The sequence below is a fragment of the Agelaius tricolor genome, unplaced genomic scaffold (genome assembly GCF_023055355.1).
Source record: "Agelaius tricolor isolate 1412-34295 unplaced genomic scaffold, bAgeTri1.0.p SCAF_9, whole genome shotgun sequence".
In the NCBI taxonomy this organism is placed as follows: Eukaryota; Metazoa; Chordata; class Aves; order Passeriformes; family Icteridae; genus Agelaius; species Agelaius tricolor.
The window spans coordinates 21,693,674-21,713,617 of NW_027269269.1; the positions used below are offsets into that span (position 1 = coordinate 21,693,674).

A 19,944-nucleotide genomic window follows, 5' to 3' on the forward strand; every position below is an offset into this window, starting at 1 on the left:
CAACTCTCTTCTCTTGCTTTGACTCTAGTTCTTGTCACCCAGCTGCTGTGGCTGAGTCATGGAGAAGGCTCCTTTGGGGTACAGTTCTGCTCCAAACACAATTTCAGAGCTAGAAAACATAACCCATGGCTGCCTTGGGGAGTTGGATCGTTGTCTCCCAAGCTCATTTGTACAGCTCAGGGTCATCCTCTTCAGTCCCTAAGGCTCCTTTAGTGTTTGGTCTCCTCCTCAATGAGGCTACTGACAGAAGGAGGGAACAGTGAGGAGAGCCATGGTCAGTGTGAAAAACTGAACCTGTAACATTAATGCCCGTGCCATGAAGATTATGTGGACATCCCTTTAAACTAATTCCAGGCATAAGGAGCAAAACAGGTCTGAGTGCTGGGCCAGAGAAGCAAATGTGTGCCCTGAGAGGGGAGGGCACCCAAAAACCTTCAGTCCTGCTCTTGTAGGGCACATTTTCATTTATGTGAACCATTTTCATTTATCTGACCATTTTAGCTTTGAGATGTCGCAGTCTCCTTTACCTCAAAAATCTGAACCTGAGCAAAGAAACTTCTCTGATCATCTTCCACTGGTAACTGAGCATGGGCACAGTAAATGAGCTCTCCTAGGAAAGTGCCTCACACCCAGTGGCTCAGGGCATTGTTGGAAGCTACCCTAGGTCCTCAATGAACAGAGCAGTAAGGAGCATTTCCTATGCTCCAGTCGGTAAAATGGGACCAAGACACATTTTACCCAACAGGCATTTCTTCAGGAAGATCATGATGACCCAGGGAAGCAGGAAAGTCTATCTGTATTCTCAGAGCCAGCAATATTTGGCTTCTCCATGCAGCAGGATGAAAGGAGAGGCAGGGCAGGTAATGTTGGCTGAGAGCTGTGAAGGCAGGTTACAGGGCAATATTGACAAGGGCACCATCTCCTCCCTGCTTTTCCCTCCCTGTTTCTGTATTTAGCCTTGATTCACCGTAGCCTCACACCTGCTGTCTTCACTTACACCAGTGCAGGGTGCATTCAAATCAGGTTCAAACGTAACCCTGCTGATTTGTAGTGTTTTATTACTCTCTTCTCCACCCCCTTGCCAGCTCCTTCCATCTCAGTTTTATCTCTCTATCGATCTGTTTCTCTCACACTCTCTGACACGCTTGCTGCCTTTCATTATTAGTTAGATAAAGCCTGGCAGCCTGAGCATCCTAGATTACATGATGCTCTCTCTGTCTCCTCCTCCACTTTGGCCCCAATTGCTATGGCCTGTGTGCTGGGTCCCCATATTTTTGTCTGCTTCTTTTTTATCCTGCATCAAGGGCAAAGACCAGAAGGTCCTTTAAGTGACTCAGATCCTGTGCTCTCCAAATGAGAAGGTCATCGTCTTCATGAGTGCAAAAGTCACGGGTAACATCTCCACAACTTAGCAAAACTTTGGCCTCATCCCTAGATTGGAGTGCTGGGTGTTGAAATTAAATCCCAGCCTCCTAGAGGCAGTAACTTCTGTGCTTTTGCTTTCCTCACAAAGCAAACACCTATCTTTATGGTCACAGGGAAACTGTGAAATGTGATTTTCATGTAACCAAAAGAGCCGAAAGTAGGAGGCGAAGAGTGCAGATGAAAGCAAGTCTGTACGACATTTCATAATTTTAAGATAAATCTTGTGACATGGAGACGTTCTGTGTTGTTATTTCGGAATGTTTGGGATTTCTGATCCTAGCTGTAACCACCCCCTAGCATCATCCCTCTCTTCTGATCTCGCTCTGATCTTTACAGAAAGAAACCTCCAATCTCTTTGTGCTACAGATCCACTTTCTTTCCTCTCTGCTCCCTGTCCCACTTTAAAGCTGTAGAGCTGTACGGGCTCATTCTGGGTTCTTCCTTTCTTCACCACCACAGAATCCAAATAACTTGTCAAAATGCTGAAGACATTTTTTTTCACCAGTCCCTCTCCAAACATAGCAGAGTCACATCTCATGAGACGATTTTTCACAACTGTGTGTAACACAGACTCTGAGACAAAAACACTGTAAGGACAAGGGAGGCTGGCATGACTCTCTTGGATACCAACATGATACAGAAGGCTTTTAACCCTTTAGTTTGTACTGGGCGAATGCACACAGGGGTTACACTTAAAATCAGCCCAGTATCAGCTGCTTGAGGGTAGCTGCATGATAATTCTTCCTCTGATCTGCTCTCACAGCCCTCAGGATTCTGCAGACCAGGAACTGTCTTCCAGACAGGCCTCCGGTTGTGATTCAAAGACTCCAGAAGAGAGAGGATCCTGCACTTCACTAGGTAGTTTGTTTCTGTGATTAATCACTCTCCAGTGACTGGCTCTTGTTATTCTCTGCCAGAATATTTGGTAGACTTTTCTCCAGGAAAGGAGTGATACTGCAAGCAAGTCATGTCTTGTTCTGCTTTTTGATATATTAAACAGGTTGACCTCTTTAAATTACTGAGATCTCCAGCCTTCAGATCACCTTTGATTCAAAGTTATTTTTAAAATATGGAGCATAAAGCACTGAACAGTTTTCCAGCATGAAAACTGTCTTACTCAGACAGAGAGAGAGAGAGAGGTTTAATCGTCTCCTTGCTGCCATCCTCACTTCTGTCCTTACACAGACAGGAATCACTTCAGACTCATTCCAGCAGCCTGGACCACTGATTCTGTGTTCAGTTTTCTGCCTGTTACAATCCCCACATATTTTTCAGAGCACCAGAACTGGAAGTTGTTCCCTGTAGACATGGGCATTTTTTTTTTCCTGTTTGTGGCTGTACAATTTGCTCTCAACAGTCTTATAAGAAGTTTTATGAGAATGACCACCTTACTGAAAGGGGCAGGTCACTCTGTCCTGGTCCTATCCTCATTATTTTTAAGACTCTAACAATATTTGTGCCCTCAGTAAATTGTGTCAGAATGAACTATATCTGCTCACCAAGCACTGAATAAAATGGTGAGTCATACCTGACCCGGGACTCATTCCTGGGCATCCACATGAGAAACACTGCCACTCAATGGTGGGCTTCCAGGGATGACCTCCTTTGTGTTTACAGGGCGTTAAATGGAGTTAACCAGCTCACTTAACCTCCTGCTCTGTTAATGTTGCATAACGCTTTTTTTTCTTATCAGCATGCTTTGGGAAATTAACACTTCCAGAAGCCTGGATAGATCTGAGCCATCACCTTTCCCAAGCAAACCTGTAGTCACATCAAAGACTGACACGAACAAAACAAGTTTATGCAGCAAGATTAGTTTCCTCCAAACCAGGCTGATTGGCATTAACTGGAGAATCTCATATCAGCTCTTTGTTGCTTTGCCTAGAATTTTTCAGGTCTTCTGTTTGCTCTTTACAAATATTCACAGGGCACAGTTCTCTTCCAGTCTTCTGGGATGTCTCTGATATTCCAAAGCTTATTAACCCCTTGTTTGGTGAGCAGTAGGGCAGAGGAAACTGGGTTCTCTGTGGACTTTTTTCCTTTATGTTCTGTACTTTCCACTACCATACCTTCAGCAGGGGTCTCTTGATGAAACCCCTCCCATGGCTTGCCACATCTGTGAGGGGCAATTTCTTCTACAGTCTACATCACTGGGCTCCCCCACCACTCTCTAACATTACATAGCTTTTTTACATAGCTCAGAGCTCTTTGTTACATTTCTAAAATGACACAGCTTTCCCAACATTTTCTGCTTAATTCTTTTGGCCTGCTGGATGGGCTGCTCTGACCTGTGGGGCTTTGCCCAGCAGCATGGTTACAGGCTCTGTTCCAGCACAGGCATTGGAAGCGTCTCCTTCCTCTGTCAGGCTGCTGGTTTTCATACAATTTGTTGGAGCTCATTTACCTTCTAGAATCTCGTCATTTTGTCAAATCCATGGCAACTAACAGACAGACAGACAGACAGACAGGATTCTGCAGGTAGCAAGGCAACAACATGGGTGTCTCTTCCCTTAAGAAACATAAGGAAAACCAGCATCAGTGGCCTGCCTGGGCTCAGGACTCCTGGGTGTAAATGATCTGTACGTGATCACTGCCAGACAGAAATAACAGCTAGTAACACCTGATTCCATCTCTCCCCTCAAATTTCCATGTAATTTTACATTAGCTTTCCTTTGAAAAGGAAACCAAACAAGCCATTCCATTTATACCACGTAAGAGTGAGGCACAAGTGACATCAGCCCTTGAGCTCTCTGTTCCCATCATCTCGACAGCTTTCCTGACTCCCCCCACCACATCTACCAAGGTTTCCTTGGTCCCTAAAAAAATCCTGCTCTTTGTCCTCTCTCATATTTCTGACTCCTTTTGCTGCCTTCTGTAGTTTTACTCTTCAGGGGGATTTTCAGTGTTTGCGTCATTTGGATTTTCACCCTTTAGCTGACCTTTCCCTGTTTGAAATTTCTCTTCTGTTTTGTGCTTCCCAATTATACTAAACACATTCGTCAGGATTTGAAAAGGTCAGAGAGAGCCTGTGTGCCTGATGTAGCCCCTTCCAGAGCTTTCTACCTTCTGCTACTTCCAGGTGAGAAAGCAGGGAGAGAAGCACGGAGAGCGAGACAAGCTGAGCGCTGACTTGTGCTGCTCCACCATGTCTGCACAGGGGGTTTCTTGGAATGAGACAGTGAGGGATCACTGAGCAAGGTTTGTGCAGATGATTTGTACAAGTCCTGGGAGAGCTGGAGATGAGAAGGCTGGAGTGTGACAGGAGCCTGGATAATCTCTGACAGGAAGCCCCATGTACATGAAAGGGACAAAAGGCAGGGGGTGTGCAGCCTGGTGACACACAGGGCTGCATCTGACACAAACCTCGGCTGTGACACCGCTGCCCTCCTCCCACACCACGACCTCCTGGTGACAACAAGCCTTAACACAACCCCATCCTGATGCTGATCCTCCAAACAGACCGACATCACTCCCAAACATGTGAAACCTGTTGACTCTCCTAAACATGCTCACAAATTCACACACAAGACTCAAATATCCTGTCATGGAAAGCTCGGAGCAGCCTGGTTCATTGGCACAGGAGCTCGCAGGAAGCCTAGTGAAGAACTGACTCAGACCCTTCAGATATGTGTCCAAAGTTGGCACAACCTGTTCTGGCCATCCTGCCGTGCTCAGGCTTGGTACTTTGTGTCCATTTGTCACCTGCTTCCATCCCTCATGCAGTGGCAGGTTGCTTCACAGCTCAGTGCTGTCTCTATTATTTCGTTCTCGTATTTTTTTTTTCCCAGGGTCAGTCACAGTCTTTCCTCATCGCTTTATGATGAAAAGTTTGATTGTTTTTGAGGATCTGAGGAAATTACTGTCTTGCTTCCTCATATTTCAGGCCCTGGAGTGGAAACTGTCTCTCTGTCATTGACTTTCTTCTCTCGCCCGTTGGTTGCTCAGCTGCTCCCTTCTGATTTGGTCTGAGCTTTCTGTTTGGTTCTTGATGGTGGAGGGAGATGTTCCCTGTGAAACACTCGGCCCCTCAAAGGCACATCAGCTTCTTTCTTTAATTTTGCTGTCACATCCCTACCATTTCCAGACGCATCTCATCGATCCCTGGCAGAAACGCGCTTGGGGACGCGCTCAAAAGAGCCGGGTGATCCCTCAGCGGGTAAAACACACCTTGGAAGGATCCCCCTCCTCCCCCCCGCTTCCCCATCGCCCCTACCTCACCCATGTGTCCCAGGGGCTCTGCCCGTGAGGCTCGACCGAACCTCGCCGCCTGCCCCGCCGGGGGTGCGCCTCGCCGGGGCCACCCGTGCGTCTGCTGCCTCCCCCCCCCCGCCCGGTACCGCGGCGGCCACGGGGGCCCGGGGGCCCGCAGCCCGGGGATGATGGATGCGGGGACGGGGGACGGGGGGCGGGACCGAGGGGTGGCATGTCCCCGAGGGCACTGCTGCGGGGCGGAAAGGCGAGGGCCGGCGGGGATGAGCCCCGGGGGGCGGCCCGGGGGAGGGGGGATCCCGGGGGGCCTCCGCCCCCAAGGACGGACCGGTCCGGGGGTGGCATTCGCCGGAGCGAGCTGGAGCGACGGGTCCCTTGGAGACACCTCTCTCCATGGCAACCTAATCGCTTCCTGTGAAGATCCCGAAATAACCGACGAGCCGGGGGAGCGGAGCCGAGCGGAGCGGAGCCGAGCGGAGCCGAGCCGGGCGGGCAGCGGCGGGGAGGCGGCGGGGGGCAGGTCCGGCGGGCAGGGAGCGGGGCTGCGGGAGCGCGGCGGGGCGGGCAGGGAGCGGGAGGAGCCTTGGCCGCCGGGGCAGGGGGCTCCGGGCCGCGGGACGCGCTGCCCCCGCCCGGCCGTGCCCTGCCCGGCCGCCCCGGCGCCCCCCGCGGGCTGCAGCGGGGCCACGGTGCCGGGCGCGCCCGTGCCAGCAGCCATGGGGTTAACGGGAGGCAGCGAGCGAGAGAGACAGAGACGGAGAAAGAGGGGCTGGACCAGTCCTCGGCAGCTGTTTATTTCAAGGCATCTCTCGCTCCCTCTCCCTCAGCCAAGGCTCAGCCTCAGCAAACCTTCCTCCTCCTCCTCCTCTTCCTCCTCCTCCTCCTCCTCTCCTTCCTTCGTCCTGGCCATGAGAAGCACGGGCAGCAGCAGCTGTGCTCCCCCAGCCCTGTGCTCCGCCGCCCCGGCTGCGCCCCACTCGTCTCCCCGCAAGGTAAGTTCATCCTCTCGGCCCGGGCTTGGGGGACAGAGTGGGGACGGGGCTGCAGGGGCGGGGGGGAGGGGGGCTGCATGCCCGTCTCCAAGTCATCTCTCCCCGTCTCCTTCCCTGTGTCCTTTCTCCCCCTTTTTCTTTCCCCTTTCCCGATCTAGGTGCTCTGTCTCCTTACAGCCGGCTGTCTCCTTCCTCCCCCCTCCTTTTCCTCCTCTTTTAGTCGGGGGCAGGGGATGCCTGAGGTGCCGGGAGGGAGGGGGCACAGCCGAGGGATCGCTGCCTCTTACCCTCCAGCTCCGGGCTCCATCACAGACCTGTTGTGCTGGAGCACTGGAGCCTGCGCTGAGGAAGGCTACTTCAGCCAAATTGGCGCAGCTGGAGAAAGAAAACAGAGGGGTCAATCCCACCTCCTGCCTGGCCAAGGGTGCAGCATGCAAGAGAGAGCAATTCAGATGTGGAGACTCAGCACTTGGAGCACTTGGATACCCGGGAACAGTAGGAAACTGGGAGGCAGAAGATTGTCAGACTCATGACATGTATTGCAGGCAGGCACTAGATGGCAGGGGACCGGCATCCTAGAGTGCTGCTTGGAATGGGGCCACACTCACAGTTCCCAAATGCAGGGAGACTTGAGCTCAGAGGACCATTGATGGGCTTCACACGCCCATTCCCTCGTTATGAAAACACCCAAATGCAGCATCACCCTTCCAGCCCAGCGTTCTGTCCCAGCCTAGGATCGCCATTCCCAGCCCATAAGAGCTCACCCTGGCAGCCTGGCACGGGAATTCCTATCAGCAAGTCACTGAACGCTGCAGGACCTGCACTGACTCAGGGCGAGCAGTGTCAGCCCCTCCGGGATCCTGCTGGATCCTCCTGGGTGCTGCCACCAGCCCTCTCAGCCTCAGACATCAGCCTGACGTGAGGCACTGCATTCCAGCTGCCAGCCCCCAAATTCAGCCAGCTCTGGGAGGTGCTGCCCCCAGCCCCATGCATAGCAGCAACTCTTTCCCTGGATGGGCTTGGCATCTCCACCACCAGCATTCGGATTCACAGTCCCAGCTGCCAAAACTCCTTCGAGTACAGCAGAATTGTCTCCCTGGGTCATCTGCTCTGGGATTCCTCCCTTTCCCTGTCCCCACCCAGCCAAATCCAGCAGGGCATATACATAACCCCTTTCCACCAACACCGGGGCTCCTGCTTCCTGCTGCCAGACCAGGAATGACCGCATCTCTGCCTCTTGGACCAGGAACTCCAGGGTGTTCATGGCCACTGAGAAAAAGACAGGTGTGGTGTGCCCAGGGCATCACGCAGTGTGGGGGGGGTCTCACTGCCAGTGCCTGAACTCGCTCTCCTCAGTGCTTGGAGAGAGCTGCTAGGTTCCGTGGTCCCAGATCACAGACTCCTATCAGTAGCTGTCACCACAGCCCTTGGTGCTGGCTGGGAGATTAAAAAATGACAGCCAACCGAGCATTCCTTCTCTGTAAGGAGGGCTGGGTCCTCCTCAGGTTTGTTTTGATTTTTTCATCACTATTTTGAGTGGAATCGTTGCAGTGGGGGAGCTGGGCAAAGCAAGGATTTGCATGAAGCTCTCGGTGCTGCGGGGTTGCTAATGGTGAGCGTTATTCCAGCCAGCATAAGTTTCATAATCTTGGCCCAGCTCTTGTGAATGTTCCATTTTTCAGGGTCATGAGCCTCTTTACCCTTCTTCCATCCCTTCCCCCTCTCCCCAAACTGGTTGGCAATTTCATTGTTCCAGTGGAATATATCCGTCATGTGAGGTCATCGCTGCATAAGGAGGGGTGATTGATTGCTTAGGTCGCTGGGGCCTGTCCCATGCTGGGCTTTGAATGCTGGTTTGGAGACCTTGAACCGGACTCTGTGCTCAAAGGCGAGGCGATGTGGGGTGCAGAGGGGCACGGTGATGCATTCCCGGCAGCTCGAGTCGCCGAGCAAACAGACTGCTGCATTCTGAACTAGCTGGAGCGCTCTGAGAGCAGACAGCTTCATTCCTAGAGGCACAGTATCACAGCAGTCAAGCTCTAGATGTTACAAAAATACAGATAGATCATCATCTGCCAGCTGAGCCAGACAGAATCGGGTGCAACTCTTTTCCCATCCCCGGATGGAAAGAGCCTCTACCCGCTCCTCACTAACGCGGCTTGTGTGCGCTTGGCTTCATCCAACTGCTCTCCAGTCAGAGCTGATCTCGGCCAGGCATCGAGAAAGCTGTGAGATTCTCAGATTTTAAGGCCAGAGGGACCATTTTGATCATCGAGACTGACCTACAGCAGAGCACAGGCCAGAGAATTTCACCAATTTAATTTCCTGCGCCAAGCCCATAACTTCTGATTGAACTGTAGCATCTCTTTTAGGAATAGAGCCAGGCAAAGGCTGCAGGCAGTAGGGAACACACCACCTGCTTAGGTGAATTGTGCTGGTGTGTGACCCTCTTTATTAATAGTATTGTTCCTCATTTGAATTTGTCAAACTTCAGCATTTTGTAACAGAAGGTTACAGATTGCACTTGATGCGAGGGAGCTACAGCACACGGTTCTTTGGCACCTTGGTTCTTTTATTCCTGTGATGCCTTTTTTATTTGGATAGGATTTCTCTATGGCATTAAGGTGTACAAGAATCCTGAACACGGAGAAGGAATAAGCGAATCCTAGGGCTTTCCTGGGGCATAGTAGTATCTGAACTCCTGAGCTCAGGGTGTCACATTCAGGGTTTATTCAGAGCTCCCTGCTCTGAGCAGGAGTGCAGCAGGCTCTGCTCCTAGCCATTAGGTAGGATGTAAATTCCCAGCCCCTCCTTAGTGAACTGCTGTGTATGCTTTGGGACATGCCTACTGAGATCTGCTCTCTCATGTCCCAGCTGTGGCCGGTCCATGCTGCAGGAGACTCACAAAGAGGGAGGAAGCACAGATGGGTGTGGGGAATGGCAGCAGGATTCACGCTTCCATCCTGCAATTGCATGAGAGCAGCTCCTAGCAGATTAGCCCCAGTCTGGAGTGATGGTGGGGTCCATATTCAGCAGCAAAGAACAGTGTAATTCTTACTCACTGCTTTCAAGCACCAAGATTCACAAACTGAGCTCAATGAAGTGCCCCGGGGAAATAGCTTTGTCATTCACACTCTGTCATCTGTGCATCACAGGACCGGAACGCTGAGATGAAGGCTCTGTACCTAGAGTGAAAGTATACAGCTTTCCTGTTCAGATTCTGGGAGTAGCCCTGTCCAGTTTTATTGACATTAGACCTGGGAAACACATATGAAAGCAAGAGCCTTGCCATGAGGTACTGGTGCAGAAATTCAATCTCTCTGCTCTGGCACACAAAGGCTTCTTGAATGGTATAAGGTGGGATTTATACTCCCAGGTAGTGAGAGCACTGGCATCCCCTCCTCTGCTCTGAAGGTCTACCAGTTTATTCAGGATCCACACAGGGAGCTGCATCCAGAACTGAACGAAGGGCATGTGTTACTCTTGCTGTCCAACACAGCAGGGTCAGTGCCCAGGACACAATCCAGCTGCCGGTGGCTGACCGCAGAGTGCCCCAGACATTCTTTGTCTGCCTTTTAGTCAATAATCCACAGGGACATCCATGCTCCATTTCAAACATAAATGCTCCAAGCATGCTAGAATCCAGCCTGCACTGCCTGGTATTTTCGCCTGAAACATTGCTTTGCTCCCACACCCTCCATGGCATGGGAGACACCTCTGTCCTGCTCCCAGCTCCTCCACAATCAGTCCAGGGTGCAGGACACAGTCTTTGGCCACGACCTCATTAAGAAACCAGAACGTGTGGATGGAGACCAACCAACTTTGTATCATCCCTGCACTCATCTGGAGCCACCTCTGGGGTGGGGACATTGGGAATCACCAGCTCTTCACTCTAGGCAGCAGAACCCATGCACAGCAGTGTGTCCAGTGTGAGGCTTGCACCCCCATGTATGGGCTGTCCCCTCCCTGGCATCATGTGGCAGTCAGTGCTGGGGCTCAGCCCTCCTCAGCTCATTCCATACGTTATCTGCTCCACAGGCCTGAAATTGAGACAACCATGTGTGAAAGCCATCCAGGATTTGGCTCTGTAGGGTATCTAATTCCCAAGTTTTCAACCCTGGAAGTCCATAGACTGGGCTGTCATTGCTGGAGCTCACGATCTCAGCTTAGAAGAACAGCGATGTCTCCATTATGAGATCTCTCAACAAGCGAGGAGAGCGAGGAGAGTGCAGCAACCCCAGCATTCCTATCCCCAGGCACATTTCTGAGGGTAGAGCCATCTGTTAGGAGGAGTGCTAGAGCTTATAGGTGCACCACTACTGTGCCACACTTCCCTGTGGGACTGGCACTGAGGTCTGCCTGCACCTGGAGAAGGTCACCCCTGCTGGGATGGCACTGCCCAGCCCCACATCTCCTGCTTCCCGATGCAAAACAGGCCCCTGCCCCAAAGACTTGAGCTGTGCCACAACCAGGGCAGGCTCTTCATCCCAGGGAACTGATGTCCTGTGGTGAGTCCCAGGCATGGCCCCAGGCACTCTAAGCCATCTTTAAACCTCTCCTGCAACTTGTGTCCCCTCCAGCCTGGGGATTCACACAAGGAGGTCCTCCATGCTTGGAATTCCTTCCCTTTCAAAGTCCAAAATAAATTCTGTCATGGATTTCTGTTGCCAGACATGATCTTCCACGGCATCGTGATCATAATCCAGATGGCCAAGATCTCGCCAGTATCTGGGTTCAGAAGAAACTTGCTCCATTCTGCTGCCTCTCTGCAGAGCTGCATCTTAATACTGAGTCCCCTCCAAGGCTTAGAGGTTCAGGAGCAAAGAACAAAGAAATGCTGAGAATAGCTGCTCTTTTCTCCTCATCTTCATCTCAGGATCCCTCCAGAGACGGATCTTGCCCCGGAGGGAGGGGCAGGGCACATTAGCCAACAATTCTTTTTTTTTCTGTGAACTTTGTTTAAATATTTAACAGAAGGAAACTAAAAATATCGCCGGTTAATGCAGCAGGAGCTAGACAGCTACTTAGTCTTGGGTGCCCTTCCTCCTGGCCCTTCCTCTCAGGTGTACATCACAGCAAGCACTGGGCTCTTCCCTTAGGAAGAGGAAGCCTCCCACGCAGGAGGGGCTGCAGGTTTTGTTCAGGGCATGGGGTGAGCCGGGGCGGATGGCAGTAACCCTTTGGAAGCTGGGAGGTGCAGCTGGCTCAGGGCTGGAGGGACAGGCTTGGCCTCTGCATTGACTCCCTCAGCCAAGCATGCCTGTTTCTCCATCCCGACAGCCACAGGAGGGCATGACCGTGGGCTGTCGGCATTCATGCTCTCCTTTCCACGATGAAAGAGCAGGCTGAACATCTCGCATGTTTTTTTTTCGTCCTGTGCGTGCGGTTGCAGAGAGGATGCGGGGTCAGGCACACAAGAGCTCACCGGGGAAGGGCCGGCACGGCGCTGTGCCCGGCCAAGGGAAGGGGCGGGAGCAGCAAGGGCAGCAGTGCCGACACCGGGCTGATTCCGGACGGTGCTGAGCGTCCAGGGCAGAAATCCGGCTGAGAGGACCTGACCTCACTCCGTGCTTGTGTTGCTCAGCCGTGGGAGGAGGGAGAGAAAAGGGAGGAATAGGGGAGAAAGACAGGGATGGGACAGCGCAGAGGACATTAAGACAAGGAGTGTGGGAAGGTAATTTCATGTTAGCTAAGAGGAAAGTAAATACTAAATATTTGATAGGCATATTTTTTCTCTTAAATTCTTTAGTGAGGCTGGACTTTTTCTCGCTGATTCACTCTTTCTCAGTCGTCTTGGTTTACCACTCCCATGCTTCCCTTCTCGCTCCCTCGCTCTGGCACACAATGAAGAGGCTCTTTTTTAATAAATGGATTACACACTCCACACTATAAATAAACACAGGAATTAAGATTCCAACTTGTTCCAGCGATAAGCAAACAAAGATGCTGAATCCCCCTCTCGGCCCTAAGACAGGAGAGTCCCCGGGGAAGCTGCGCATGTGCCTGGGCACGTGTGCTCCGGAGATCGCTCCCTGCTTTTGGGAGCATACGCTAAGGCATGTGTTTCTGGGGGGACCTGGCATGGGGATGGGGACCATGCACCTCCGTGCATGGGGGGCATGGGAGCAGGAGAGGGTGCATGCCTGTGTGCATGGACTCCCCTTATCCTGCCAGCCGGGAGCTCACCTGGGGTGGCACACACTGCCTGCAAGGAGAGAGCCGTCACCACTGCGTGGGGGGACGCTGACAGCCCTCCCTTTTGGTTCCCAGTGAAGAAGATGAGACAAGATCCTGACTGAGCAAAGACACTGTTGCATCTGAGATGGAGCCCAGTGCCTGGTAGGTTCACAGCTTCCCACACTGGCAGGTGAGGCGGGAAGAAAACAGGAGTGTGGGTGATGGCCTGCTCCCGGCTGCTTGGCCTTTCAAAGGAGGAACGTTTAGATCAGGCTCTCTTCTTCTTCCCCCTGCCCCGCAGCAGGATGCCTCCACTCCTCTCCCGCATCCACTCCCTGCAGCTGTGGCATCTCCTCCTCGTCGTCTTGGCCGTCCCTCCTCCTGGCACATGGTCTCTTCGCTCTCGGGGCCCCGCAGCCCCTCGGCCTCTTTGCACCCGCCGCAGCCCCTCGGCCCCACGGTCCATTTGCATCTGGGAAAGGACCTCACAGCCGGAGCGGGATTCCCGCTCGGATTCCGGCTCGGATTCCCGCTCGGCCGTGCCGCGCCAGCGGGCGCTGCCCGCGCGGGGAGCGGAGCTGCGGCACGTGGTGCGGCTGAGGCGCCAGGCCGCGGGCGCCCGGCCCGCCACGCCCTCGGGCTTCGAGGACGGCATGCCCTCCTCCCAGTACCCCTGGGCCATCGTGTGGGGTCCCACGGTGTCGGATGAGGACGGAGGGGACACAAACTCAGCCAACCCGGGCTTCCCGCCGCTGGGATACACCTTCGTCTCGCCGCACGGGATGGCGACGGCGCAGCCCAACTCCCACTCACTCCTGCACAACGCGGGGCTCAACCTGCGCGAGACCCCGGCCACCCTGCGACCCTTCCTGTTCGGGCCCCGGGGGGAAGGTAAACCTGTACTCTGCTTCTCTCACTCCCAGTCCCCTGCAGGAGCAGCTCCTTCTGCAAAACTCATTGAGGACCTCCCTTGCCCTGCTGCTCCCTGGGGATCCGAGGGAGCGGCCATCACAAGCCCCACTCCTCTGTCTCGCAGGTGTGGACCCCCAGCTGTACGTCACCATCACCATCTCCATAATCATTGTCCTGGTTGCCACTGGAATCATATTCAAGTTCTGGTGAGTGGGGTTAAGGCCAATGGAGGCTCTCACTGGGCCGGTGTCCACAGGAAGACTGTGGGCTTGGGACCCATTTGTCCCAGTGGTGCAGATCTGGTGCTGCAATCCCTTGCAAGGTTTGGCACTCGGCCACGCTGGGCTCTAATGCTGAGTGTAGGGGGGTCCATCCCACAAACCTCTCTGTCATCAAGGGCTGAGGCTTGTCTCTTTACCTCACCCCTTGTTCTCTCCAAAGCTGGGACCGAAATCAGAAGCGCCGGCGTCACTCGGGGCAGCAGAGCAGTGGGAGGCAGCAGGAGAGCCAGCAGCCCCTCACAGACCTCTCCCCCACCACTGTCAGCATCCTGGGGCCCTACGGCGACCCCCTGACCCCCACACCTGAGACGGAGGAGTCCAGGCAGGGCCAGGAGGGTGCAGAGAAACTGGGTGGCCACGGGAAGAATGCAGCATTCCAGCTCAACCGGTGAGTGGCCAGTGAGCTGGGGCAGGAGGGGCTGGCAGGAGACAGGGGGACACTGAGTCATGGCAAAGGTGATGTTGGCTAGTGGGTGGCGGGGAGTGTTGGGGCAGTTTAAGCACTCATTAATTTCCAATTCCCTCTTTCCCCCAGAATCCCACTGGTGAACCTGTGACACTCCTGGGAGAGGCTGAGCTGGCTCCCCCACCCTCTGTCACCGCTGGCAAGCGCGGACTCTCCCCGCCTCTGCTGCCCCAGGAAAAAAAGCAACCTCCTTGTGCCACGGCCCACCACCACCACCACCTTTATTAACTAACCCCACCGGGATGTGCCTGGGCAAATGGATGAGCTGGGCCTCCCTAGCCTCCTGCTGGGGACCCACCCTGCCCACGTGGGACAGGGTGATGAGAGAGCAGAATGGTGGGAGGGAAGACAGCTGGTGGTGGTGTGAAATCTTGACCTCCCCAGCCCCTCTTCTAGCATATGTGCACAGACACACTTGGATCTCCATGACTCTCTCACCAGTGCATGCCTGACATCGGGGGTAGGCAAGGTGGAAAGGCGTACCCCTGTCCCCGTGGGCCCTCACCCTCCGTGTGTCCCTTCTCATGTCGTGTGCTTTGCAGTGAATGTCTGGAGTTCAGTGGCTGCAGGATTGCCCGCCAGGTGACTCGGATGGTGGCAACTTCATCTGTTCCTGAGACCTTGGCCCTCCTGAGAGTCCCAAGGGTGGGTGAAGCTTGGGCAGAAGAGGCTCACAGAGCACGTGGGCCCTCTCAACAACCCATTCCCTTGAAGGAAACATTATCTTCCCCCTAGATGGAAGATTTTCACATCTTTCCAGTTTCTTTCTGCCTAACACTCCTTTGGGTTTTTTTCTCTTCAGCTTGTATCTTTCTTCTTCTCTCCGTCCACAGTTTTTCCCCTCAGTTCCCACCCCCATGCCACATCTCTTGCCAGTTAAAGTTGAAAATTATTCCTTTAGCTTTCCAAATGTTTTGATCTTTGAAAGCCTCCTTGCTGTCCCTCTGCACTTCTTCAGCCTCCTTCAGTAAGGTTTTTCTGAATAATACCAGTCTGTGATGAGGCTTTCCAGAAAATCCGAGGTGAAGCCCTCTGCTCACCGTGTTTCTTAGCAAGTGTCCTGCACACAGCTAAAGCATGGAATGCAGACATTGCTGGGCATGAGGAACTTGAATTTTGCTGGGCTCAGGAAGAGATTTGCTTTCGGATACTCCTGGCACAGGCAGCAAGGCAGCAGCCAGGACTCTGCACCTGGGATGACCAAGAGCAGTTTAGAGTTGATCTTGGGAACATTGGAAGGGTTGCCATGTACTGCTACTAGGTCTCTCCTGGGGTCCAAGGTGACTGGAAACCCACGAGGCAGTGCTCACCAAGGGCATGACAGAGGCGTATCTGGGCTCCCAGATGAAGCTTCATTCAGTCCTCCAGCTGGTTAAAAACTGAAAGCAATGGCACAAGTCATCTGTCCAAATTGGTTGCCTGCACATGTCCTTCAGGGCCCTGGTGGTCTGTGGGGCTGGCAGCCACACTGTCACTTATCTGTGTGAGCAAGATCCATGCATCTCCACCTCTTCCTAGGCATGGACACATGGGTGTCACTTTGAGGACGTGTGAGATGGCAAATTTCAGCTTAATGACAATAGTTCCTCTTAGCTTTTATGGACAACTTCAAATCAATCAAAACCCCACACTGACAACCACTGAGGTGAAAAGATGCACATTTAGATAAGGCTGCCCCTACAGTGTACAAACACCTTTAGCTGCTGGACTGATGTGGCCAGATGCAGGAAAATCACCCACAATTTGAAGGCCTTAATGCACTATACAAGGTCTCTGACAAAAGTGATCTTGGAGAGAGGGAAGCAGCCTTTCATCCTTTATCTCTGCATAAAAAGCCTGTTCTTTATAGGACAAAGCACAGGGAATTTCATAAGAGGCCTGGTTCTGCCCGTTTACCCAGCTGAACCATTAGGTGTTCTCGGGTCCCATCTGACTCACTGTGAAGGGCATTTAAATCAGAGTGTAAATTACAATAAGCTTCCCAAAAACAGTAGAGATTTGGAGAAAATGACAGGTCAAATAAAATTACTGGCTTATTAAAAGCACAGAGTGGCTGAAAGATGTAGGTGGAAAAGGACTCTGGAGATCTCTAGTCTAAGCACAGGTTGATTCTGTGCTTACAGCAGGGGATATTAGTGCTTTACCGTAGATTGATCTGTTACTGAGCCTGTTCTTATTCAGGATCCATGCAAGGCTTGGGTGGACTGGACTTTAAGCTGCAGATGGATCTGGAAGGACCAGGTGGCAGTTCCTGCTCGCTGCCCCATTCATTGCTGTTCCCCCTCTCCCTGGCACGTCCCTGCTGGGGAAGGACATCTGCAGGAGGCTGCACTGCTGATTGCTGGCAATTTGCAATACCTTGAACTGGTTTAAGTAATTTTCCAGACCAGATTAATTAGATTGTTCTTTGATCAACAGCATTTGTTGAAACAAGGCCAGAGTTTAGACTCTTCCACTTCAATGGCTGTCCTTGGACTTTCCACATGCTGCATGGAGAGAAGGTTTGTAAGAAAGTGTCAGGGGACCACAGGAGGCATAGTGAGAACATTTTCCAACACTTGATGTGGGGAAGTCCTGTGCTCTCCTGGGAAGGCTTTTGTAAATTCTGTAAACAAATCAGATTTTGGTGGTTTGGGTTTTTTTCCTCCCCCTTTTACATGTCTCTGGTTTTGGTAAAAGTATCTCCAGGGAGAGAAACCTTTCGTGGATACTGTGGTAAGGGGAAAGCTGGTGAAGCTGTGTAGAGAAAACTCTTACAACAACAGAGGCTTGGGTATAATGAACACCTTTTGTAAGAACAATTTTCCTAGCCAAATATGTTTTTATGATAGTCATTCAATTCTCACACAAAACAGGTTAGATATAGGGAAACTACTTCATTGTTCTGCCCAAGCATTCATTGCTATGCTTTGTCCCTGGAACAAAACACTCAGAACACATGTGGACACACAAGCTTCTTCCAGTTAATAAATAATCTCACTGGATCTGTTTTCCCCATGACTGGAGCCTTATAAACCATCTTCTACACAGACTGGAGCCAGAGCATGCCTGAGGTCTTTACCCTGGCCCAGGGTAATATTTTGTAGGATGTGCACATGGATGGGTTGACAGTACCAAGCCAGGGCAGAGGACAGCACCTTCTTAGTCACAGCCCATCAGGTTTCCCTGTCTTCTACATTAATGGAGGAGAAAGATTTTTTTTCCTTTCCATTAGGAACAGAAAGTTTTTTCTTTCCATTAGAGAGAAAAGTGTGCAGGGAAACCAACTGGAAGTGTTCATAGTCTTGGGCTAATTCTGCCCAACATTTCTATGCTATTGAAAGGGGACATTCAGGTGGGCCAAGTAAGATGAAGTGACTGTGTCTCTGCTGAGCTCCTGCAGAGCCTTGGTTTTTTTGAACACAAGGGTGGTCTCTCTGTGAGCACAGTGGAAGGGAGGGAAGTTCCTGCTTTGAAGCAGGAACTAGAGTCGCCTTCTCTTTACCCAAGAGAGTGGTATGACCACAAGGTCAAATCCTGCTTGGGCTTTCCCATCTGGTTGGTTGCAATTGGTAGGCAGGGGAGCAGACCTCTAGTGTGTGTTTCCACACCTCTCCTCCAGTCACTTTCCAGGGGCTAACATCCAGCCAAGCATCCCAAAATTCAGAGAGGGCTATCTACCTCTTCCTCAATGGCACCCAAGTGCCCTTGCAAATCTGGTCCCTTCATTTCCCACTCCACTTCCCGATGAAGAAAAATGCTTGGAAAGGAGTGGTTTGTTCATTCCCTGCAAGTTCTCAAACAGGACCACCTTGAGACTGTTCTAAATTAAACTGTTTTGTTTTTCACTCTGACAAACCACATCTGTGGCACAGCCTTAGAGCTGAGACCTGCAGCACAAAAGTCCTGGGTCAAACTCCAGCTCCCCAGCTGCATCCCTGCTAATGTCCCACTGTAGTCCTGGCCCTACCCTGGCAGGACCATAGAGAGAGGTCCCCTCCCTTCACCAACTGCTGGCTCTCTACTCCTCTTTTCCTGTTGTTTTCCCTCTCCCACTGTTTTCCCTCTTCCCACTCTTGTCCTGTACCATGGTCTCCCTCCTGGTTCTCTCTCCCTTCCTACTGTTTCACTTTCCCTGCTCCTCTCTTGTTGTCCCTTTGCCACTCGGTCTCGTTCTGCCCCAGCTCCCATCCTCCCCTCCAGCCTCCTCCTGCTCCTCTGCTCAGTCTCGCTCTTCCCCTCCCCTGCCCTTGTGCGCTGTGATATATATTTTTGTAGGATTTCTCTTCTCCTTGTGGTGAAATATTCAAATCTTGTGGGATGTTAGTTTCAACATTTTTAAATAAAACTTTGCAAAATATTGAAAGCAGACCTCTTTCATGCCACACTGGAAAAGCCAGGGCGGGATGAGAGGTGCACCCTGGGCAGATCCCATCGGGATGGGGGCTCACACTGCTGGCATCCCACATTCTCTTCTTGGGAGTAGAGGGGGCAACTTGGCCCCGCGTCCATCTTCCCTCGGTCTCTTTGCCGACTGAGGGGGCCCTTTGGCCAATGTCAGGCATTTCCATGGGAGGTGGTGCCTGGTGGAGGAGGAGCCCTTCTTCACTCCCACCCCAAGCAGCTGTCCTGCCTGCGGAGCTGCTGCCTCCCAGGCACGGCCTGGGGCTGCTGGTCCCGCTGGGGGCCCGGGTGTCCGGGCGAGGTGACAGCAGCCGAGGGGAAGGGAGGGACATGCAGCCCTGCAGGCACACAAGCCTCCCTCACTCTGTTCCCCGCGGCTGCCTCCGCAATTTCTATTTACAGCCCTGCTGCCTCCCCTCCTGGCCACAGTGCTGCTGCTGCTGCTGCCGCTGCTGGTTTCCAGGGCTGCTCTGTAATTAAGCATCCTTGTCTCCTGCAACTCCTCCACTTCCAGCGGCAATCGGGGCTGGGGCGCTCCAGCCTTGATGGCTGCTCCAAAGGGCTGCTCCCTGGCAATGGCTGGAAGACTGCTGGGGATGGGGATGGTTCCCATCCCCTGCTCACTCTGCCCTGTCTGAATCCTTTGGGCACTGGAGGACCCTGATCCTCTGCTTTACTGTTGGAGGAAGGAGCAGGCTTCACAGACCAGACCTGGCCTGGCACTCTGGGGTTTCTGCCCACTGGAAGGACCCTTCCTGCTGCAGGGCCAGGCCCCTCCACGTGGCACCCTGCACCCTGGATAGGATCTCTGTGGTTGGTGGTGGCCCCAGGCCCATAAGAGAGCAGACACACTCCTGTGGTGGCTGTCCCAGTGTACAGGCACACAAGAGGCTGGACAGCCCCTCTTCTGCCCCTGTGCTGAGTGTGGGAGGGCAGAGACTTTCACCCCTGTTCTTTAGGTGGAAGATCCTCTCCAGTCAACAGCTTTGGGGCTGGGCAAGCTGGAGAGACTTGACAGAGGTGGTGATGGGTTCTCATTGCGCTGAAATTGCACTCATGTACTCATCAGTGCACTGAGATGTTTTGCACAAACCTCATC

At 52.7% G+C, this 19,944-nt stretch overlaps 1 protein-coding gene across 5 annotated transcripts; it reads left to right on the forward strand.

Moving 5' to 3' along the window:
• Positions 1 to 5,941: 5,941 nt before the first annotated feature.
• Positions 5,942 to 18,807, forward strand: PIANP (PILR alpha associated neural protein). Of its 5 annotated transcripts, none has more exons than XM_071433159.1 (7): positions 5,942 to 6,154; positions 6,462 to 6,626; positions 12,897 to 12,993; positions 13,105 to 13,694; positions 13,840 to 13,921; positions 14,157 to 14,384; positions 14,532 to 18,807. In XM_071433159.1, the coding sequence occupies exons 4-7, from the start codon at positions 13,109 to 13,111 to the stop codon at positions 14,551 to 14,553; spliced, it is 918 nt and encodes a 305-aa protein (XP_071289260.1). In that variant the 5' UTR covers positions 5,942 to 6,154; positions 6,462 to 6,626; positions 12,897 to 12,993; positions 13,105 to 13,108; the 3' UTR covers positions 14,554 to 18,807. The 5 variants fall into 5 exon arrangements, with proteins under 5 accessions (XP_071289260.1, XP_071289261.1, XP_071289259.1 ...); XM_071433160.1 differs by having other exon boundaries at positions 13,108 to 13,694; XM_071433158.1 differs by having other exon boundaries at positions 12,897 to 12,965; positions 13,108 to 13,694.
• Positions 18,808 to 19,944: the final 1,137 nt, after the last annotated feature.

Coding starts and splice junctions, on each gene's coding strand:
- PIANP (XM_071433156.1), top strand. Junction 13,695..13,839: donor GTTCGGGCCCCGGGGGGAAG/GTAAACCTGTAC, acceptor TCTGTCTCGCAG/GTGTGGACCCCCAGCTGTAC. Junction 14,385..14,531: donor GCAGCATTCCAGCTCAACCG/GTGAGTGGCCAG, acceptor TCTTTCCCCCAG/AATCCCACTGGTGAACCTGT.